The sequence below is a fragment of the Oncorhynchus kisutch genome, linkage group LG8, assembly GCF_002021735.2.
Source record: "Oncorhynchus kisutch isolate 150728-3 linkage group LG8, Okis_V2, whole genome shotgun sequence".
NCBI lineage: Eukaryota > Metazoa > Chordata > Actinopteri > Salmoniformes > Salmonidae > Oncorhynchus > Oncorhynchus kisutch.
Genome location: NC_034181.2, coordinates 74700036 through 74724289, shown reverse-complemented (window position 1 = coordinate 74724289; position 24254 = coordinate 74700036). Strand labels below are relative to the sequence as shown.

General features: G+C 47.3%; 1 protein-coding gene across 1 annotated transcript in view; it reads right to left on the bottom strand.

The window, feature by feature from the left end:
* Positions 1–2512: 2512 nt before the first annotated feature.
* LOC109881368 (protein naked cuticle homolog 1-like) overlaps positions 2513–24254 on the bottom strand; it is a 45316-nt gene continuing 23574 nt past the window's right edge. The window contains exons 4-10 of the mRNA XM_031831218.1: positions 19189–19246; positions 13490–13596; positions 13229–13324; positions 11649–11796; positions 8245–8326; positions 7904–8064; positions 2513–7465 (exon numbers count right to left, since the gene is read on the bottom strand). Of these exons, the coding sequence (XP_031687078.1) occupies positions 6927–7465; positions 7904–8064; positions 8245–8326; positions 11649–11796; positions 13229–13324; positions 13490–13596; positions 19189–19246 (1191 nt within the window). The 3' untranslated portion in view covers positions 2513–6926. The remainder of the gene's footprint in view (positions 7466–7903; positions 8065–8244; positions 8327–11648; positions 11797–13228; positions 13325–13489; positions 13597–19188; positions 19247–24254) is intronic.

Sequence of the window (24254 nt, the reverse complement as noted above, 5' to 3'; positions counted from 1 at the left end):
AGAGAGAGAGACAGAGAGACACAGAGAGAGAGACACAGAGAGAGAGACACAGAGAGAGAGACAGAGAGACACAGAGAGAGAGACAGAGAGACACAGAGAGAGAGACAGAGAGACACAGAGAGAGAGACAGAGAGACACAGAGAGAGAGACAGAGAGACACAGAGAGAGAGACAGAGACACAGAGAGAGAGACAGAGACACAGAGAGAGAGACAGACACAGAGAGAGAGACAGAGACACAGAGAGAGAGACAGAGAGACAGAGAGAGAGAGACAGAGAGACACAGAGAGAGAGAGACAGAGAGACACAGAGAGAGAGAGACAGAGAGACCAGAGAGAGAGAGACAGAGAGAGACACAGAGAGAGAGAGACAGAGAGACACAGAGAGAGAGAGACAGAGAGACACAGAGAGAGAGACAGAGAGACACAGAGAGAGAGACAGAGAGAGAACAGAGAGGACAGCGGAAAGAGAGAGAGCAGAGAGACCAGAGCAGAGGACAGAGAGACACAGAGAGAGGCCCCGAGAGACACAGACCGGCAGAGGAGAGACACAGACACAGAGAGAGACAGAGAGAGAGACACAGAGAGAGAGACACAGAGAGACACACAGAGAGAGAGACACACAGAGAGAGACACAGAGAGACACACAGAGAGAGAGACACACAGAGAGAGACACAGAGAGACACAGAGAGAGAGACAGAGACAGAGACACAGAGAGAGAGACAGAGACACAGAGAGAGAGAGACAGAGACACAGAGAGAGAGACAGAGACACAGAGAGAAGAGACAGAGAGACAGAGAGATGACACAGAGAGAGGACAGAGAGACACAGAGAGAGAGACAGAGAGACACAGAGAGCGAGACAGAGAGACACAGAGAGAGACACAGAGAGACACAGAGAGAGAGACAGGAGAGAGGACCAGAGAGAGAGACAGAGAGAGAGACAGAGAGAGAGACCAGAGCGAAAGAGAGAGAGACAGAGAGACACAGAGAGAGAGACAGAGAGACACAGAGAGAGAGACAGAGAGACAGAGACAAGAGAGAGAGACAGAGAGACACAGAGAGAGAGACAGAGAGACACAGAGAGAGAGACAGAGAGACACAGAGAGAGAGACAGAGAGACACAGAGAGAGAGACAGAGAGACACAGAGAGAGAGACAGAGAGACACAGAGAGAGAGACAGAGAGACACAGAGAGAGAGACAGAGAGACAGAGACACAGAGAGAGAGGACAGAGAGACAGAGACACAGAGAGAGAGACAGAGACACACAGAGAGACAGAGACACACAGAGAGACAGAGACACAGAGACAGAGAGAGAGACAGAGAGAGAGACAGAGAGAGAGACAGAGAGAGAGACAGAGAGAGAGAGAGAGAGAGAGAGAGAGAGAGAGAGAGAGAGAGAGAGAGAGAGAGAGAGCAAGCAACTGAGCCAGATATTGATCTGAGGTCAGTCTAATTATTCCTGTGGTGATATCTCTCTTGTGCTCATCATGCTAAACCTACCAGCCTGCTCCACTCTGCTTTGCTCGGAGAGGATTAACAGGAGATGACACATACATTAAACGGCAAAAAGGAGAACAGAGATTCAGCAGAGCAGATACTTAGACAGTACAGGGCAAATCAAACACCTTAGAAATTATAGCAGTGCAATTTCCAATTTGTGCGTTAGTTAATAAACATAATACCAGAGTTCAAAAAGACATGTCAAAGTCAAACGAGTCCAAGAATCCAAAGAATGACTTGGAAAGACTGATCTTAGATATTGCTGTGTTTTCTATACCCACTCCTGGCTAACACATCTCCATGTAGACCCTGCAGTGGGCTGGGAATACGATTGATGTACTAAAAGATGAAATGAAGAAAGGGAGCTTTGGAAATGGTTTGATGTGTCAGTGTCGGAGGGATAGATACTGTTTATCATGATGCTGACTTCTCCAGACACGTAAACGTGGTTGATTTAAATGGGCTGTATTTGGGAGAGAATGGCAGGTCACGTTGCCGAGAGACACGTTGCCGTGGACACTCTGTGCTCGTCCCAATGAGAGATAAGAGCTTAAGCTGCATATCAAAGGGTGTGCATGTAGAGAGGGTGGCAAGGAGGACAGCTGTTGCCAGCCAGATTTGGGAGCCCACCGAGGCTCCATGGGGTGGGATGGAAAGGATCCTCCCCCCTCCTTCCCCAATCCCCTGTCCTCCGACTCCCTCATCCCCACATGTTCCCACATTCAGCCACATCAAACAAACACATACACTGCACATCAAAACACACACACAGACTAACGCACACACAAGCGGATAAAACAGCCCGAAATAAACCCAAAACGCACAAACACCACAATGAGGAAATGTATGCAGAAAAAACACCACGGGCACAGAGGTCCAGCAGAAACAGATTCCAAGACAGATAGGCGACCTGCGGTGGTTTAGATCACATACACACACTCCCTCCCTCATCCATATTCATCCAACACATATACGCACAGCACAAAGCCACACAAAGGAGTCAGCAGACGTATTCTAGGGAACAGGTTCATACTTTAATGAAAGGGTTTCTCCCTTGGCACAGCTCTGCTATCAAATAAATAAAGCAATTCATCAAAAACCGTCTATATAAACTAAACAAAGTCATGAAAAAGCCATTAGGGGAAAGAGAGAAAGGGTCTGGTCTGCTATTGAGGAACTGAACAGCAAGTGTTAGACATGTTTCATTTACAACAATCACCAAGAAGAAGTGAAGGAAGTGAGAGAGAGAGAGACAACTACCCTTCCCTGATAGCACTGATTGGCACAGCGGATACTGTAGAGAAGTGACAATATAGTAGGCAAGTGTGATAGCTTGGCAGAAATACTGTATATTCGCTCAGTCATTCAATTATTATAAATACGTTTATTCCTTCTACACGATACTGGTATAACCTTTCTGCAGTCCATATACTATTTACATTAGTTTAACATGTAGATACATTAATTTGACAAAACATAACTTAGTGGTGGAATACAGTGAGAACATTTCATTCAGTCTTGTCTGTAAATACCAAAACTGAATCCATTTCCAGATGAAGATACAGTGGAACATTCTGGAGCAGAACTTTAGATGCCGGTGAAGCTGGAGTGTCCCTTTAAAGAGGCACAGTGCACTACTTTTGACCAGACCCTGGGCCCTGTTCAGAAGTTGTACATCATATAGGGAATAGGGCTGCATTTCAAAAGCACCACAGAGATATCTGTTCCAGCGGCTGCCCCACTAATACCACAGTACTCTAGAGGCACATGGCACCATTCATCTAGTGTCTGTAGAGTTGGGGGAAGATGGCGGAGGGATTGTAAGTTTAACTGAGGATGAGAACCCAAGCAGATCCCTGCCTATTAGCCATGGTGTCTGTCTGAGGGGATCACTGCAGACACCTTCACACACACACACACAAGCCTAATGAGGACCACCATGAAGGGAGACGCAAGCCCTCTGCCTCTCACTGGCTTGATATAGTCCCCAATGCAGCCACAAGCCATTTCCACCTGAAGCATGTCTATCCTATGGGCAGGTGCTAGTATCAACACCTGTACTGTTTAGCTGTGGTGTTGTCGTGGTGTGAAGACAACAACATGAGTTACAGTATTGCGATGGGCCCTGTCAGATGGGTTGCTGCCATGCTAATCCAGACAGATGCTAGTGCCAAGCAGATCGCAGAGCGGCAGCATTCTAGGGGAGAGAGGGGCTGTGGAATGGGGTGCAGCTGCGTTCCCCTTGGGGGTGACTGTGTCCCGTGGTGAGGCCAGCCTGACTGGTGCCTCTGCTAATGCACAGCCTGCAGCTGTGTGAGGGAGTGCAGCACTGGAGCTCAGGACAAGCCTGGAATGCACCAGATTCCCCCAAATGACCCAAAACACACACTAACAGAAACGTGTAGTAAAAGCTCTAAACCTAGACATGACCCAGAGTGGAAAGTTGGCTTTGATGTCCACACACCTGGTGTAGGGGAATTAGTGAACTCTTCACACCTACTCACAATGCATAGCCAGTAGCGAGGTCTATTAGCTCATACTGACTACCAATGTTCCCTCTCAGATGCGCGAGAGAGCAGGCATGCAGCTCCCCCAGGACTGCCGTGCAGAAGAAATATCAGCCCGCAAAGAGAAGCAAACTTTCTAGAGTTTTCCCCCATTAGTTAACACGATCAACGTTTCCCTTTACTGTGGGATCTGTGATCGAATCAATGCAATATTAGCCACTTTCAATGCAACATACCGAAACAAAACCATGCAAGAGATGTGTTGTAGGCAGAACACATAGGAGTAGGATTTTATTGCATTGACAGGCACAACATAGGCCATACTCTACACAGACGGGTGAACCATAACCAATCAGAGCGGCAGTAGGCCTATATGCAAATAGACCATTGCCATATATGGATCTGTGCCATTTACTTTGAACTGTTTATACAGCATGAGTGGTGGTGAGTAGATGAGTTTGTTTGAGATCAAAGCCAGAGCTGCATGTAGCAACATGTGTACCTGTGGTCATATCCTTCGCTAGTTAGTCAGTTATTAGCCCAGTTATAGATCATTTTAAGTCAGCAACAGGGGAGTGATTGCTTCCTACAAGAGCACAAAACATTTCTAGACATCTTTGAAAAGCAAGTCAGGTAAATTGCTTATTTATCTCTTATTTATCTAGGCAGAGGGTAGAATATTTTTACCTGAATCTCTGTAATAATGGTATGTGAATAATTATGCTTTTCATTTTATAAAGTGGATTCTTGCATCAAACACAACATTTAAAATCACCTCCTTGTCTGAAGGACAAGTGGATAAACAGGTTAATGTCATGCCCTGCATGTAGTATTCAATAGTCTCATAGAATGTAGCCTACATTGAACACCACACACTGTCTGCTACTGTAGGCTGAACGATAGAACAGCTATTCCATGTTAACATATTATGGGGTGAATTGTCTCCATTGTTTTTGATGGTTGGCCTGTCAAGTAGGCCTACATTATTATCAAATAGCCACAGTAGCCTACTTGACCACTGTTAAAGGTGTACCCTAATCGGGTACAGCCTAAATGTTCACATTAAACGGGCTTCGTAAGTTGCACCGAATTTTCACAATGTTCAAGTTTGCTCAGCAGGCCTGAAATTTGCTCAGTGAGGGGAAAAAATAGAGGGAACATTGCTGATTACAGTATTTTCCTCTTTACCCTGACCAGATAATACTCAGTCAGGAGCTCCTGGACCCAGATGCAGGCATACCATAGGGACCTGTCCTAAACAGTGGTGTAGGGCTCTGATGGTTCACCTAGGGTGGGAGAAGATCTGAGAGGTCCTGTGTGGTTGGAGCTGCCTACCCGACAGCAGGCCTTCAGCAGGGTGAGTTATGGTCCTGGTGGAGCCTGCGGGCAGGGCCTGGTGTCACCTCGCACCAGAGGAATGAGACAGACAGCTGAGAGCCTCCATCCCAGTCCAGCCAGCGTCATAAACAGAGCCTTATTGCCTGAGTGCTGGGGACACATGGCGTGATGGCGGCCTGGTGAAACAGGTGCTGACAGCTGGGGACAGGGGGATGCCTCATGAGGGGACAGCGGTTAGGGTCATGTGTTATGATCAGACCTGGAGGATCATGGGACTGCTGTGGATTGTCAACCACTACATACTTATGATTCAGCTATTGAGAAAGAGCCTTACTGTGAACTGCTAACCACAACGATTAGACAGACACTGTTCAGAAGGCAGAGATGTACTTGAGAAGGTGTACACTGACCATTTGTGTGAAAGAACTGTGTGTGGTGATATTAGGTGGTGATATTAGAGGGAGTCAGAGTTGTATCTTTGATGGTCTAAATTGTATATATAGTGGTCTTTCAACAGGGTACATCGGGAAAATGGGGTAGAGTGAGAAATAAATGTAGATTTTTGATACAAACGTCACATTATAAATAAAGATTATAATGTTGATAATATATACAATATGTAGGTAAAACATGTAGGAGTGTTTCAACACTACATTACTGCAGATTGTATCATCTTTAAATAATACAACAAAATGTAACTGAAAAATAGCATCTGATTAATAGCAATAATAATAACACCATTAATAACACTAGAGGTAGCAGCTGATTACAGTCTTCTATTCTCACTGAACATTTCAACATCGTTCTCTCAGGGAGGGTCCTGTATTGCATGTGAGATTCAGGAGCTGGATGATCTTGTCTTCATCATATCCAGCCGATGCCTGTCAGCCCTCTGTTCTGACAGCCCAAAGTGTCTCCAATGCAACTGCACCCACAAGTGCTTTTCAAGTGGTTTTCAGTGGCGTGCGTCACAGCAGACAGGTAACACATGCTCTCACACACACCGTATATTCATACACACAAATCTCTCTCGCTCTCCAAACCAGACCCTCACCTCTCATTCCCCAAAACGTAGAGGTATGTGAGGATGGCAGTGCCAGTATGGCTTGGTAAAGTCACCTAGAGGGTTTCAGAGAACCAGACAGACAGAGAGGGATGAGAGGAGCCCTCTGGAGGACTACAGCCAAGTCTCTTTTCTCCTTCTGTTCCTCTCAGGTTCCCCTGTTACATCCCTCTGCCGTGTCCTGCTCCTGGTTCCTGGCACACTTGAAGACCAAGACACTGTCCCGCTGACTCACAGGGACTCTTCATGCCTGGACAACCCCATAATAACACTCTTCACCCTGCACCTCCCCCTGTCTGTCCAACTCCTCTTGATGTCCTGTCCTCTTAGCCCACAGGGTCATGCAAGACCCAACTCCCCCTAACAGTGACACAGTTCTGGCTGTGCTGTTGCTGTGCTGTGTGGGAGGGGCCTGTCTGTCTGTCTGTAGGGTCTACTGGCCTGGCAGTGGAGCCAGGTTGAGGTGGGGCTGTGAGAAGGTGCTCTGGTGCAGCAGGGCAGGGAGCTGGCTGGCTGCCTCAGGACTGGTAGAAGTGGTGGTAGTGGTGGTGGTGTTCATGGTGGTGATGATGCTCGTGCCTTTGAACCATCTGGGCCAGCCCTCCTTCATAGAGGAGCACACTGGGTAGGACTCTCACCTGCTCCTTCTCCACCACAGGCCCCACTGGAGCCCCCAGGGCCCGGGACTGCTGCTGGCCCTCCCTGGCCCTCTGCTTGTGCCTGCGGTAGGGGGCTGAGGACTGGTGAGGGGGGGCCTGGCTGGGTAGGGCCGGGGGAGGTGGGGCCCCTCTGCTCCTCATCACCCTGCCTGTGGTGGTCTGTGTGGGGTGTGTCCGGCTGTGGGTCTTGGGGGAGCGCAGGGCGTGTTTACCTGAGTCTTTACTCGGTCGTGGGGGACAAAGGGTGTCAGGGCCTGGGGCGGCGCTGCTCTCCATGGCCACCTGTGAGCGACGGTGGTGGGAGTAGGTGTGGCCGTCCTCTGGTTCATGAGAGCGAGACCTGGTCTGGTTCGATGGTCTGGTCTGTGGCTCTGCTTTCACAGGCTCTGTGGTGGGGGCTGGAGAGGGGAGAAATACAGGTCAGGATAAATAACCCATGATGGGTCAATTGATACATCACTAACTTCATTGAAAGACTGAGAACTCATAAACGTTAATAGTATTTTCTTCTTTGAACTAGAGGGTGTCACACAAAAAAAAAACTTCCCGTCAACACAGACATTTAAACAAAAGCAGCCCCATATTAAACAGAATTGAATTCACTTCATGATGAAGCCTGGCCCCTGAAGACATATCGTATTGTGCCCCGGTGGGTCCAGATGTTTTACTGGCCAGACCTGCCTGCCTGTCTCCCTCCAAGCAGGTGCTGGGGTAATGAAGGCCTCCCTCTATCTGGACACAGCTTCAAAGTACCCAGGTGCTGTGACCGGTCAGTGCCTCTAGTCTCCAATCTCTCCATCATCACCCCCCCCCCCCCCCCCCCCAGACCAGCTCACCTGCTCCAAAGCGGGATGTGTAATTCTCGATGCCGGCCAGGTCGAGGTAGTGGTTCCTGCGCTCCAGGTTCTCATCCACACAGTGGCGCTGGCAGCCCTGACTCTGACCCTGCTGGGTCAGAACCTGGTGCTGGATAGTGTGGTGGTCACTGTGATGGCGCCTGGAGGGGAGAGAGATGCGACTTTACAACAGCTTGAAGCAGTATTTTAGCTCTTTTAGATGCATTGCAAAACATACATTCTGTCGGTGTCAAAATAAATGTTGTAAATGGTGTCAAAAATGCACAGATACACATTATTGTCTTGTAAAACCTTGATGCAGGCTGTAAAACATCTGTTACCTGAGGAGGGCTCGAGACTTCTTCTCTGCACTTTTAAGGTCTTCAATGCACTTGTCATTCTTGGTTCTGGGGTGGGGCATGTCTGTGAGAGTGAGCAGGACATTATCAAAAAGAGCAGCCACACACACACACACACACACACACACACACACACACACACACACACACACACACACACACACGCATGTCTATTTCTCTCAGAAGAAAGAAATCTTTGTTCACAGCCTTTTACTTTGAAGCTCTATAAAAGAGAAAAACAACAATGTTTCATTTATTTACTCCAGGCCTCATATAAGACAAAGAAAAAATATATACAGTACCAGTCAAAAGTTTGGACCCATCTACTCATTCAAGGGTTTTTCTTTATTTGTACTATTTTCTACATTGTAGAATAATAGTGAAGACATTAAAACTATGAAATAACACATATGGAATCATGTAGTAACCAAAAAAGTGTTCAAACGATCACAATATATTTGAGATTCTTCCCCAGAGGATAGTTCTACCCCAGAGGGTAGTGAGGTCTGCACAACGCATCACCGGGGGCAAACTACCTGCCCTCCAGGACACCTACACCACCCGATGCTACAGGAAGGCCATAAAGATCATCAAGGACATCAACCACCCGAGCCACTGCCTGTTCACCCCGCTGTCATCCAGAAGGCGAGGTCAGTACAGGTGCATCAAAGCTGGGACCGAGAGACTGAAAAACAGCTTCTATCTCAAGGCCATCAGACTGTTAAACAGCCACCACTAACATTGAGTGGCTGCTGCCAACACACTGTCAATGACACTGACTCAACTCCAGCCACTTTAATAATGGGAATTGATGGGAAATGATGTAAATATATCACTAGCCACTTTAAACAATGCTACCTTATATAATGTTACTTACCCTACATTATTCATTTCATATGCATACGTATATACTGGACTCTATATCATCGACTGCATCCTTATGTAATACATGTATCACTAGCCACTTTAACTATGCCACTTTGTTTACATACTCATCTCATATGTTATACTGTACTCGATATCATCTACTGTATCTTGCCTATGCTGCTCTGTACCATCACTCATTCATATATCCTTATGTACATATTCCTTATCCCCTTACACTGTGTATAAGACAGTAGTTTTTTGGGGGGGGAATTGTTAGTTAGATTACTTGTTCGTTATTACTGCATTGTCGGAACTAGAAGCACAAGCATTTCGCTACACTCGCATTAACATCTGCTAACCATGTGTATGTGACAAATAAAAATTTGATTTGATTTGGGGGGAAGTAGCAACCATTTGCCTTGATGGCAGCTTTGCACATTCCTGGCATTCTCTCAACCAGCTTCACCTGGAATGCTTTTCCAACAGTCTTGAAGGAGTTCCCGCATATGCTGAGCACTTGTTGACTGCTTTTCCTTCACTCTGCAGTGCAACTCATCCCAAACCATCTCAATTGGGTTGAGGTCAGGTGATTGGGGTGGCCAGGTCATCTGATGCATCACTCCATCACTCTCCTCCTTGGTCAAATAGCCGTTACACAGCCTGGAAGTGTGCTGGGTCATTGTTCTGTTGAAAAACAAATGATATCCCATCTGTTTTGCGCTTAGTGGGACTGGTGTAATGCTGCAGAATGCTGTGGTAGCCATGCTGTTTAAGTCTGCCTTGAATTCAAAATAAATCACAGACTGTGTCACCAGCATAGCACCTCCACACCATGTCCTCCATGCTTCACGGTGGGAGCCACACACGCAGAGAACATCCGTTCACCTACTCTGCGTCTCACGGCGGTTGGGACCAAAAATCTCAAATTTGGACAGGTTTCCACCAGTCTAATGTCCATTGCTCGTGTTTCTTGGCCCAAGCAAGTCTCTTCTTCTTATTGGTGTCCTTTAGTAGTGGTTTCTTTGCAGCAATTCAACCATGAAAGCCTGATTCACACAGTCTCTACTGAACAGTTGATGTTTCAATGTGTCTGTTAATTGAACTCTGTGAAGCAATTTCTGAGGCTGGTAACTCTAATGAACGTATCTTCTGCAGCAGAGGTAACTCTTCCTTTCTCGTTCCGGTCCTCATGAGAGCTAGTTTCATCATAGCGCTTGATGTTTTTTGGGACTGCACTTAAAGCAACTTTCAAAGTTCTTCAAATTTTCCCGGATTGTCTGACCTTCATGTATTAAAGTAATGATGGACTGTCATTTCTCTTTGCTTATTTGAGCTGTTCTTTTACCAAATAGGGCTATCTTCTGCATACTACACCTAACTTGTCACAACACAACTGATTGGCTCAAACGCATTATGAAGGAAAGAAATTCCACAAATTAACTTTTAACAAGGCACACCTGTTAACTGAAAAGCATTCCAGGTGACTACCTCATGATGCTGGTTGAGAGAATGTGCAAAGCTGTCATCAAGGCAAAGGTTGGCTACTTTGAAGAATCTAAAATATGAAATATATTTTGATTTGTTTAACACTTTTTTGGTTACTACATGATTCCATATGTGTTATTTCATAGTCTTGATATCTTCACTATTAAATAGTAAAAATAAAGAAAAACCCTGGAATGAGTAGTTGTGTCCAAACTTTTGACTGGTACTGTATATATAACCCAGAGTTTATTAATGAAGTATGATATGTTGTGGTTTGAAATTAGCATGAAGACAGCTGAAATTAGCGTGAAGACTGACAGCTAATGTTTCGTTTTCAAAGCCTGCTTCTTTTGAATCCCTTGACGTTATAAATAGACACAAAAACAGGAAGTAAACAAACAGGGCGTCATATTTTGTAGCAATTTAAAAGAAAATCTCAATACTTGCTTACCAAGTCGTCAGTTAGAAAAGTTACATGGAATGTAGCTATATTTTACCGACAGCTCTGAGAAGTGGGGGGTGAGGGAGAAGAAGAAACACTTTGGAGAAAAATAAAATGGTTGTGGTTATCAAAAAGGAGTTGGTGCATCTCTTAAGGTTTCTCTCAGAGTATTTGAAGGCACTGGGGGGTTCTCAGCTCTGTCACTACTCCCATCATTAAAAATGAACCCCATTGTGCCAGAGAGATGGAGAAATGGAGACACGGGCAGAGAGAGAGAGAGAGAGAGAGAGGCAGAGAGAGAGAGAGGCAGAGAGAGAGAGGCAGAGAGGCGAGAGAGAGGCGAGAGAGGCGAGAGAGGCGAGAGAGAGAGAGGCGAGAGAGAGAGAGAGAGAGAGAGAGAGAGGAGTCTGACATGCCTGAAGCAGGTGCCTTTCCGCATGACAACAAACAAGACTCTGGATGTGCTGACAGCAGAACAGTCAAGTAGGGGAGCTACTACAGCTCTCTCCCCTCCCCTACCTCTTCTTCCCCCTCTGTCTCCCCATCCTCCCTCCCTCCCAGCCCTGTGATCCTCCCCCAGCCTGGTGTTTACCTGCGGGGCCCTGAGTGCAGCTCCGCCAGCGCTGGCTGGAGTCAGGGGCCACAGAGAGCTTGACCCGCAGTGTCTTGCTGCTGCTGGGGGAATGGTTGACCGATGTGTCCACCACCTCATAGATGGTGTGGAGCAGGCTGGTTATGTCCTGAGGGGGGAGGGAGAGCGCGAGATGGTCTGAGTTAGTGCACAGCCGACAACTCAGTTACTGTAGTCTGTCTAGCATGTTACAGGCAAACAGGAGAGATGAAGAGAAGAACATGCTGAGTTGTCAGTTGTTTTATTTCAGTGTTCTCCCTGTAAAGTGATCAGGCAGAGAGTACAAATATAGGATAAATGCATGACAAGATATGTCTGGGAGGTGGGAGGAGAAGTGCTAAAAGATTAAATGATGCACAACCCACTCTATAGCAGCTCTGCTCTTAATAGAGTCTCCATTACCCTTTCTCTCTGTAGGCTTTCTGTGTAACTTTGGAAATGGTTCAATTAAGAGCTTTTAAAAGTATTCTCCCTCTCAATATATCTCTCTTTCTCGAGTCGAGTAGCTGAGGGCCACAGGACAGACCTTTGCCTCAGGGCTAAGAGTCAGACATAGACAGAATAAAAAAGAGAGAACATAAGAGGGAAAATCCTGTAGGTGGGATTCCTGTAGAAAGGCTGAATAACAGGCACACAAAGTCAGTGAGCATAGAGCAGACATCTGAAATCTGCACTCGCTTAAGTCTTTAAAAGCCTGTTCAGGAAGAGAGCAACATGAACATCCACAGATGGATCAATAGCATAGTATGTTTAATTATACATATTTCAAGTCTTGTTAGCATTTTCCCTCTGAAGGTAATTACTGCATTTCTACTAATGTTCCCTGGACTGTCACTGCCGAGAAAAGGGGCTTACAAAACCACTCAGAAAGAGGGACCTTTTTGGGCCTGTTAGCCTAGCTTCTGCTCTCGCTCCTCTAAAACGTCCAAATGCCTGCATTCCTATTGCATTGCCTCTCTCTCAATGCAACATAAAGGCCTATTATGAGCTCTTTGGGGACTGGCTCCAGATACCGTTTCAAACGCGAAGACGTAAAAAAGCTTCCTATATGTCACTTTTAGTTTTCAATTTTTTCATACGTCTGAAGAAATAAAGAAAGGGAGCTGGAGATGAAAGCTATTTCCTTCTTCTTTTTGTGTGAGCTGCCGCCTGCCGTCTCATGTGCCGCGGGGCCATGGGCGATGCCAGAGAAACTGGAGATCCAACCATCCCACCACACAGAGGACGGCTTCAGTCTCTTCACACCGTTTCAACTCAGCTCTCCAAAAATACAGGCCTCTCTGACTGCACTGCTCAGATCTTTACAAGGCAGAAGCCAGACACTAGGTATCTATCGCTGGGAAGGAAAAAGTCTCTTTGGTTCCTAGTGGCTGTATTATTGAAATGGATGAATGTAACTTCATCTGGTTGTGTCTCCCTTAGTCTATGTATGTGTATGTGTGTGTTAGTATGAAAGAGGAAAGGATCATGGGCGGGGAAAAGGAAAGTGCCCTGTTATGTGTTAGAGTATGTTTGAATATAAAATGTGTTTGAACCCTCACCTCTCTGGTGACCTTGCCATTGTTGTCAAAATCATACAGCGTGAATGTCCACTCCTGTCTGTTGTCTTCCTCTACAGAGACGGCACACTCAAGCTCCTGAAACGAATCGCATTGCAATATAAGTATCAATACGTTCACGACTGTGTGTGCATGGGTGCCTCCTTCCATCCCTGAAAGAGTATTATATTGTCGCTCTAGTTTTTCCCAGAAGCACTAATAAATGGTCCATGTTGGTGGTTCACAGTTCAAATTCACACTCACTTCCAACTGGAGCTGTTTCTGTGTGCCTGTGGGCGCCTGGCTCGCTCTCCCCTGCATCTTCTCCTCCACACAGCAACTGTCCACCGTCTTCTCCGGGGGCAGAGCCACTGTAAGAACACACACGCAACCAAATGATCAAATATAAGTTTACTGGTCGCGTACACAGTTTAGCAGATGTTGTAGCAGGTGCAGTGAAATGCTAATGTTACTAGCTCCTAACGATGCAGTAAAATGCTAATGTTACTAGCTCCTAACGATGCAGTAAAATGCTAATGTTACTAGCTCCTAACGATGCAGTAAAATGCTAATGTTACTAGCTCCTAACGATGCAGTAAAATGCTAATGTTACTAGCTCCTAACGATGCAGTAAAATGCTAATGTTACTAGCTCCTAACGATGCAGTAAAATGCTAATGTTACTAGCTCCTAACGATGCAGTAAAATGCTAACGTTACTAGCTCCTAACGATGCAGTAAAATGCTAATGTTACTAGCTCCTAACGATGCAGTAAAATGCTAACGTTACTAGCTCCTAACGATGCAGTAAAATGCTAACGTTACTAGCTCCTAACGATGCAGTAAAATGCTAACGTTACTAGCTCCTAACGATGCAGTAAAATGCTAACGTTACTAGCTCCTAACGATGCAGTAAAATGCTAACGTTACTAGCTCCTAACGATGCAGTAAAATGCTAACGTTACTAGCTCCTAACGATGCAGTAAAATGCTAATGTTACTAGCTCCTAACGATGCAGTGAAATGCTAATGTTACTAGCTCCTAACGATGCAGTAAAATGCTAATGTTACTAGGTCCTAACGATGCAGTAAAATGCTAATGTTACTAGCTCCTAACGATGCAGTGAAATGCTAATGTTACTAGCTCCTAACGATGCAGTAAAATGCTAATGTTACTAGCTCCTAACGATGCAGTAAAATGCTAATGTTACTAGCTCCTAACGATGCAGTAAAATGCTAATGTTACTAGCTCCTAACGATGCAGTAAAATGCTAATGTTACTAGCTCCTAACGATGCAGTGAAATGCTAATGTTACTAGCTCCTAACGATGCAGTAAAATGCTAATGTTACTAGGTCCTAACGATGCAGTAAAATGCTAATGTTACTAGCTCCTAACGATGCAGTGAAATGCTAATGTTACTAGCTCCTAACGATGCAGTAAAATGCTAATGTTACTAGCTCCTAACGATGCAGTAAAATGCTAATGTTACTAGCTCCTAACGATGCAGTAAAATGCTAATGTTACTAGCTCCTAACGATGCAGTAAAATGCTAATGTTACTAGCTCCTAACAGTAAAATGCTAATGTTACTAGCTCCTAACGATGCAGTAAAATGCTAATGTTACTAGCTCCTAACGATGCAGTAAAATGCTAATGTTACTAGCTCCTAACGATGCAGTAAAATGCTAATGTTACTAGCTCCTAACGATGCAGTAAAATGCTAATGTTACTAGCTCCTAACGATGCAGTAAAATGCTAATGTTACTAGCTCCTAACGATGCAGTAAAATGCTAATGTTACTAGCTCCTAACGATGCAGTAAAATGCTAATGTTACTAGCTCCTAACGATGCAGTGAAATGCTAATGTTACTAGCTCCTAACGATGCAGTAAAATGCTAATGTTACTAGCTCCTAACGATGCAGTAAAATGCTAATGTTACTAGCTCCTAACGATGCAGTAAAATGCTAATGTTACTAGCTCCTAACGATGCAGTAAAATGCTAATGTTACTAGCTCCTAACGATGCAGTAAAATGCTAATGTTACTAGCTCCTAACGATGCAGTAAAATGCTAATGTTACTAGCTCCTAACGATGCAGTAAAATGCTAATGTTACTAGCTCCTAACGATGCAGTAAAATGCTAATGTTACTAGCTCCTAACGATGCAGTGAAATGCTAATGTTACTAGCTCCTAACTATGCAGTAAAATGCTAATGTTACTAGCTCCTAACGATGCAGTGAAATGCTAATGTTACTAGCTCCTAACGATGCAGTAAAATGCTAATGTTACTAGCTCCTAACGATGCAGTGAAATGCTAATGTTACTAGCTCCTAACGATGCAGTAAAATGCTAATGTTACTAGCTCCTAACGATGCAGTAAAATGTCAAATAAAATGTAAGGAAAGAAAATACAAAAAAAGACAAGAAATCAACAACGGATCTGATTAACAACCCAAATAGCACTGTAGCAGTAATCAAATGCAAACTATATGTATGTACACCGGGAGAATGTACACAGGATCAACTAAGAATGATATGTACAGCAGTAGATATGTACAGCAGTAGATATGCACAGCAGTAGATATGCACAGCAGTAGATATGTACAGCAGTAGATATGCACAGCAGTAGATATATTACAGTAAGCTACGTCAAGAATCCAGTGTATAAATAAGCATAAGGCACAGCCACAAAATACTCTGGGGCTTGGATGCACATCATTGCCATGGGAAAGTGCTAGCATAGCCCCAGGAATGGGAGAGGAGGTGGATGAATAGAACATGGAACTGAACAGACATAACATGCCCTACATGCCAAGAACAGGACATGATGCGACTGTATAATGTGGCTTAAGATATTACATTCTAAAGTGGGAACATGATCTGATCTGAACATCAAAGAACCCTGTGGGAGCCCTGCCTCGGTCTCTGTGCCCACTGTAGCTGAGCTCATAATGCTGGATGTTTCACTGAGTATTATAGCTTCCAGACATATAGCCCAGACAGACAGCGTCCATAGGGAGGCCTCACCTCGTCTGTCACACACACATCCTATTCCACCGCTATGCACATCCTCATCAACAGTAGGCCCCAACTACAGTATCAAACCTGTATAGTGTATGTCAGCCCACCAACATCTCCTACTGTAACATGTCACAGTCCTTTCATATCCTCTCATCACATCCGAATCCAACTAAAACCTCTGAGATGTTTCAGACCTGGGTACTACAAATTAAAAAGAGACTGATAGGCCAAGGGCAGAGGCCATGAATACACAGTGTCACTCCATGGGTCCAAGTAGTGCACTATTTACGGAATAGGGTGGCATTTCATCGGGACGCAGTTGGTGGCCATTTGGTTTTGCTTGTGCTCCTGCCCGACCAATCAGGACCAGGAGATGGCTGGGTTACTGCGCGCACACACACACACACACACACACACACACACACACACACACAGCCCCCCCCCCCCCCCTGTTGCACTTTGAAGTTCCATTCTCAAACCTTTTGGCCGAGGATCAGACCAGACAGCTGTAAAACAGAATCACTAATTAATTAAGCCAAGTCAAATCTGAAACAGCGTTTGTTGTGGTCGCCAAAGGAGCAGACAGACAGACACAACAGCCTCGTTCTCTTTCCTCCGTATCCAAGCAGATCAAAGAGAGAGGAACATGTCTGTCCCGTCTCCTGTCCTCTCGGCTGCAGGCACAATGAAAGGCAGCATCCTGGGGAGCAAAAACTTTTTGAAGGAGGAAAATGTAACCCTGTCTTTGATCATCACAGATGCTCAAAGGTACCATTGTGCCATGCAAATCTGTTGGGTAACAAGCCCAATGTGGAGATGGTGATGCTTATCTCCAGGCTAATGAAAAGACCCAGAGGAATACTGTAGGCTATGTCCAAGAGGGCACCCTATCCCCTATGTAGACATAATCTGCTATCTCCCTCTCAGACCTCACTGAAATACAGTAGGCCTGCTCTTCATGAGTGGAACTAAATGCTGCCAGAGGATTGGCTGGTGATCTGATGGGAGTGGAGGAGGGACTGGGCTGGCACTCTCAAAATGCCATCATGCCTGATCCAATAGCCCTGCCATTACACACACACACACACACACACACACACACACACACAAGACCGCTGTCACTCACTCTCAGACCATCCACACAGAAGTGAAAGCTGAGAGTCACGCAAGTGTGACCAGACACAGAGATACAGGTTTATACAGCTGATTGAGTTATCTAAGCCTCAGTTAATGGCCTTGTGAAAACTACATTTGAAAAGGCACAGAGGAAGTAACTGCAAGATCCAAAGAGTCAAAACACACTACCATCTTGGATCCCTTTTGCTTCATCCCGCTTTGCAATTTTGCCAGCAAGTTATTTTTTAATCCTCACAAACTTTCTTTGAAAATGCTTACTGAAGCACTGAGGAAAGACCAGCTTTCATATGTGCTTTGGCCTAACGATCATCCGTAACCTCTCTCTGGCTTTCTATGTCTGTCCCTTTCCCCTTCAACAAACCACTTTCTTTCTAGGGTTATAAAGAATCAAGAAGCCGGAATGCTCCATAACGGCTTTCATTCAAGTTTAAATGAGATTTAAGCAATGAACCCCCAGGTCTAAAGAAGAATTGTACCAAATGGAAATCAAGAACTACTTTGATAATAAGATGTCTCTCATAAGTTCTTACTGAAATGTACAACAAATAGTACTTTTACAGAGTCTGTAAGAGAACCATGGTGTGTCTACTCTTCTGAGAATGAGGGGAAGAGAAAGGGACCAAGATGGCTCCGAAGCGGACACACGGAGGGATTTTGACATGAACCAGGTCTGGTGTGCGGTCATCTAACATTATCATAACTACATGTTCCATAATAGGTTGTATTTATAGTGCTTTTCACCAGGTCTTTAGACACTTTTATGAGGAGAAGACAATGATGAGGACCAAAGCATACCTGGCCCACCCCTTAAAATAAACCAGCCTGAACTAGCTCAACTCAACGACAAAACTAGCCAGCCGAGACACCCTGACCCACATATCTGGCCTGGTCCCATCCCAGTCTCCCCTGCTGCCAGTTAAGTAGCACAACAGAGCTCTGGGCTGGTCCCATCCCACTCTCCCCTGCTGCCAGTTAGGTAGCACAACAGAGCTCTGGGCTGGTCCCATCCCACTCTCCCCTGCTGCCAGTTAGGTAGCACAACAGAGCTCTGGGCTGGTCCCATTCCACTCTCCGCTGCTGCCAGTTAAGTAGCACAACAGAGCTCTGGGCTGGTCCCATCCCAGTCTCCCCTGCTGCCAGTTAGGTAGCACAACAGAGCTCTGGGCTGGTCCCATCCTACTCTCCCCTGCTGCCAGTTAGGTAGCACAACAGAGCTCTGGGCTGGTCCCATCCCAGTCTCCCCTGCTGCCAGTTAGGTAGCACAACAGAGCTCTGGGCTGGTCCCATCCTACTCTCCCCTGCTGCCAGTTAGGTAGCACAACAGAGCTCTGGGCTGGTCCCATCCCAGTCTCCCCTGCTGCCAGTTAGGTAGCACAACAGAGCTCTGGGCTGGTCCCATCCTACTCTCCCCTGCTGCCAGTTAGGTAGCACAACAGAGCTCTGGGCTGGTCCCATCCCAGTCTCCCCTGCTGCCAGTTAGGTAGCACAACAGAGCTCTGGGCTGGTCCCATCCCGGTCTCCCCTGCTGCCAGTTAGGTAGCACAACAGAGCTCTGGTACTCTTTTCAGATGAAGGGGGAGGCCTTCCATCCTGATTCCTTAATCCAAGATCACACCACACAGGGGGAAAACAGAATAGATGGAGGTGGATTGCAAAGCACAGAGGGGGAGGGGAGGGCCAGGTGAGAGAAAGGGAGGAGGAAAGGAGAAGGTAGGTAAAGGGGGGAGAGAGGAGCTGGGGGAGGGGTTCCATACATCCACCTCATCAGCACATTTCAGGAGCTTTGGGGGGGAGGGGGGGTCATACCTTCTAAACGGTAATGTTCATCACTGATCCCCTCTGCACACGCCTTGTCCAACACATCCTGGAGAAAGAGAAACAGAAACACGTTTATTTTAGTGTATTTGTCACGGACCAAGCACAACAAATATATATTCCACCAGATTTAGCTACAGAGTTTATTTCCATGTTTGTTGTCATACATACAGTAAAGAGGAAGAGTGTAGTCACCATATAAACAAACTATTCTAGATGGACACTGGAGATCTACATTAGAGCCGCCAATACATACTGACATGGCTAAATCCAAATGACAGTATTCAGCTCTATATACACTGTATATGTTTGACAACTGTGAGCCTCCATCTCACACTCAGTATTGAGTCGAAAACAACTCTGTTGTGCTACCTAACTGGCAGAGAAGACAGTACTGTAATTGAAAAATCTAAACAGAGTGAGCGTATGACTGAATGTCACTGGTGGGATTGTTTTTTCAGTCCACCCGACCCCCTCTCCTGGCAGCCGTGTCTGTGAGTGCATACCAATGGGACTGCGTGATATGTGAGCACAGGGCTTCACCATGGAAAATGCCAACTCAGGTGTCTCTGTGGCATTACAGTCATCTGGCCCAATAACCATTACACACACACACCCCTGATCTGAGAGTTCTCTTTCACACACACACACCCCTGATCTGAGAGTTCTCTTTCACACACACACCCCTGATCTGAGAGTTCTCTTTTACACACACATCGGAAAAAGCTCTCTCTCTCTCTCTCTCTGGCATAGACATACATAATACTGAAAACACTCTCACACCATAAACCTACAGAGATATAAACCCAGAGACATACTAACTACATTATAAACACAGTACACCCTATCCCTTGTGTGAAGTACCTACTCCAGCAATCAAATCAAAAACCACTAAAACACATGAGCTGCTTGATCTAGTCTATGTGGAGCTACTAGCTCTCTCCCCTCTCCTCCCTCTCCCCTCTCTAGGGTGCCATTTGGGACACAGCTTGACTGAGGCTGTCTGAATCATTAAACCTCCTCAGGATGTAGCCAGGTTCCTCTCTCTCCCACGGAGCCGAAACCTTACCAGCCTGCTATTTAAACTAGGCCCAGACTAATATGGTCAGGTCCAAAAGAAACCAGCCCAGGAGATAAAAATCAGACACTGACTGTGTGGAAGAATTGAGAGTAGAGATAGAGATAGGAGGGAGGAGGGAGTGGGCGGTGGGGAGAGAGTTATATGAAGTAGTGTTGTGTTGCTGTTTAGGCGCTCAGCCCCTGCTTTGCCTTTGCGAGGCAGCCAGCAGAGCAGTCTGCAGCAGACAGGGTAAGTAACAGGCTCTCCGTGTGTACACTGCTTTAAAAGATATCCCTGGCCAACACAAGAACACACTCAGAGACCTCAATATCTTAACGCTGCTGAAATCCTGCTGCCAGCACACATCTGTAAAGCATTTCTGAATGCCTCGTATTTACAAGATCCTCAGCAGGGGGCTCTGAATGTAGTAGTGTGTGTGTGTGTGTGTGTGTGTGTGTGTGTGTGTGTGTGTGTGTGTGTGAGAGAGAGAGAGAGAGAGAGAGACAGAGACAGAGAGAGCTGCAGTCAGATGGCTGTCCCTGAGTGGCGTCAGGACTGTCTCTGCAGGTCAGGCAAAGTTCTTCAGGTCAGAGGAGGGCGGCTCTGGAGCGCCAGCTGACAACTTAATTGTCAGTAGTACTGCAGCCAGCATTGGCGCCACAGAGCTCCAGGTCTACAGTACTCTTCACAATTAAGGTCCAGGCCTGTACAGTAACCCCAGCCCAGGACCCAGCCCAGGCCACAGCCTCCTTCCATAAACACCCAGAAATATCACCCCTCAATCAACATTCCTCCAGCCTCTCACACTCACACTCAGTATTGAGTCGAAAACATTTTCTGTTTTTGATGAATGACACAAAATGGAGGGATTAGCCAAGAACATGAGAACAGGGGAAAGAGGAATGTGCTAATTGGTTGTTGTCTGTGATGATGGATGGCAGCAGTATTATTAGTATGCTGGGGTTACTCCGGGATCTGCTCTTGGCATCTCTGCTTAATGTTGAAAATGTTTTTATACATTCGGTAAAAACCTCACCCCCTTTCTCGCCCCCTTCTCCTTTCTCTCTCACTCCCTCTTCCCTGCCCCTCTCGTTTCTCTCTCTCACTCCCTTCTCGTTTTTTCTCTCACTCCCTTCTCGTTTTTTCTCTCACTCCCTATGCCCTCTCTCCCTCACCCCCATCTCGTTTCGCTCTCACTCCCTCTCCTTTCTCTCACTCCTTTCCTTCGCTCTCTCACTCCCCCTCGTCACTCACTCACTCACTCCCCCTCTCCTCTCGCTCACTCACTCCCCCCTCACTCACTCCCCCTCTCCTACATCACTCCCCTTCTCCTACATCACTCCCCCTCTCCTCCATCACTGTTCTTCTTCTCACTCACCCTCTCCTCTCTCACACTAACTTTCCCCTCCATCACTCTTCCACTCCTCACTCTCTCTAACTCACTCCCCCTCTCACTCACTCCCTCTCTCTCTCACTCACTCACTGCCCCCCTCTCCTCCATCACCCCCTGTCTCCTCCATCACTCTTCCTCTTCTCACTCACTCCCCCTCTCCTCTCTTCTCTCACTCACTCACCCCTCTCTCCTCCATCACTCTTCCACTCCTCACCCTCTCCTCACTCTCTCCTCACTCACTCGCTCACTCGCTCACTCACTCATTCCCCCTCTCCTCATTCACTCACTCACCCTCTCCTCTCTTACTCTCTCACTCCCTCTCTCTTCTCTCTCTCTCCCTCTCCCCCCCCCCTCTCCCTCACTCCCCCTCTCCTCTCTCTCTCTCTCACTCACTCACTGCCCCCCTCTCCTCCATCACTCTTCCTCTTCTCACTCACTCACCCTCTCCTCACTCTCTCACTCACTCACCCCTCTCTCCTCCATCACTCTTCCACTCCTCACGCTCTCACCCTCACTCTCTCCTCACTCACTAACTCGCTCACTCACTCACTCGCTCTCCTCTCTCACTCACTCACTCCCCCTCTCCTCTCTCACTCACCCCTCTCTCCTCCCCTCTCCTACATCACTCCCCATCTCCTTCATCACTCACTCGGTCCCCCTCTCCTCACTCACTCACCCTCTCCTCACTCTCACCCTCTCCTCACTCACTCTCTCTCCTCTCTCACTCACTCACTCACTCACTCCCCCTCTCCTCTCTCACTCTCTCCTCTCTCACTCACTCCCCCTCTCCTACATCACTCCCCCTCTCCTACATCACTCCCCCTCTCCTCCATCACTGTTCTTCTTCTCACTCACTCCCCCTCTCCTCTCTCTCACTAACTTTCCCCTCCATCACTCTTCCACTCCTCACTCCCTCTCTCTCTCTCACCCCCCCCCCTCTCTCACTCACTGCCCCCCTCTCCTCCATCACCCCCTGTCTCTCCTCCATCACTCTTCCTCTTCTCACTCACTCACTCCCCCTCTCCTCTCTCTCACTCACTCACCCCTCTCTCCTCCATCACTCTTCCACTCCTCACACTCTCTCCTCACTCACTCCTCACTCACTCATTCCCCCTCTCCTCATTCACTCACTCACCCTCTCCTCTCTCACTCTCTCCTCTCACTCCCCCTCTCTCTCTCCCTCTCCCCCTCTCTCTCTCTCACCCACTCCCCCCTCTCTCCTCCATCACTCCTCACGCTCTCACCCTCTCCTCACTCACTCACTCCCTCTCTCTCTCCTCCTCACCTCTCTCTCTCTCTCACTCACTTCCCCTCTCCTCCATCACCCCCTCTCTCCTCCATCACTGTTCTTCTCACTCACTCCCCTCTCCTCTCTCTCACTAACTTCCCCTCCATCACTCTTCCACTCCTCACTCTCTCACCCTCTCTCTCACTCACTCCCCCTCTCACTCACTCCCTCTCTCTCGCGCTCTCTCTCTCACTCACAACCCCCCTCTCACTCACTGCCCCCCCTCTCCTCCATCACCCCCTGTCTCCTCCATCACTCTTCCTCTTCTCACTCACTCACCCTCTCCTCACTCATTTACTCCCCCTCTCCTCTCTCTCACTCACTCATCCCTCTCTCCTCCATAACTCCTCACGCTCTCACCCTCTCCTCACTCTCTCTCCTCTCTCTCCTCTCTCTCACTCACTCACTCACTCACTCACTCACTCACTCACTCACTCACTCCCCCTCTCTTCCCCTCTCCTCTCACTCACTCACTCCCCCCTCTCTTCTCCATCACTCTTCCACTCCTCACACTCTCACTCTCTCCTCACTCACTCACTCCTCACTCACTCATTCCCCCTCTCCTCATTCACTCACTCACCCTCTCCTCTCTCACTCTCTCTCCCTCTCCCCCTCCCCCCTCTCTCTCTCTCACTCCCACTCTCCTCTCTCTCACCCACTCCCCCCTCTCTCCTCCATCACTCCTCACGCTCTCACCCTCTCCTCACTCACTCACTCTCTCTCTCTCTCCTCCTCACCTCTCTCTCACTCACTTCCCCTCTCCTACATCACTCCCCCATCACCCCCTCTCTCCTCCATCACTGTTCTTCTCACTCACTCCCCTCTCCTCTCTCTCACTAACTTCCCCTCCATCACTCTTCCACTCCTCTCTCTCACCCTCTCTCTCACTCACTCCCCCTCTCACTCACTCCCTCTCTCTCGCGCTCTCTCACTCACAACCCCCCTCTCACTCACTGCCCCCCTCTCCTCCATCACCCCCTGTCTCCTCCATCACTCTTCCTCTTCTCACTCACTCACCCTCTCCTCACTCATTTACTCCCCCTCTCCTCTCTCTCACTCACTCATCCCTCTCTCCTCCATAACTCCTCACGCTCTCACCCTCTCCTCACTCTCTCCCCTCTCTCTCACTCTCTCACTCCCCCTCTCCCTCTCCTCTCACTCACTCTCTTTCTCTCTCACTCACTCCCCCTCTCCTCTCACTCACTCCCCCCTCTCTTCTCCATCACTCCCCCTCTCCTCACTCACTCGCTCCCCCTCTCCTCTCACTCACTCCCCCTCTCCTCTCACTCACTCCCCCTCTCCTCTCACTCACTCCC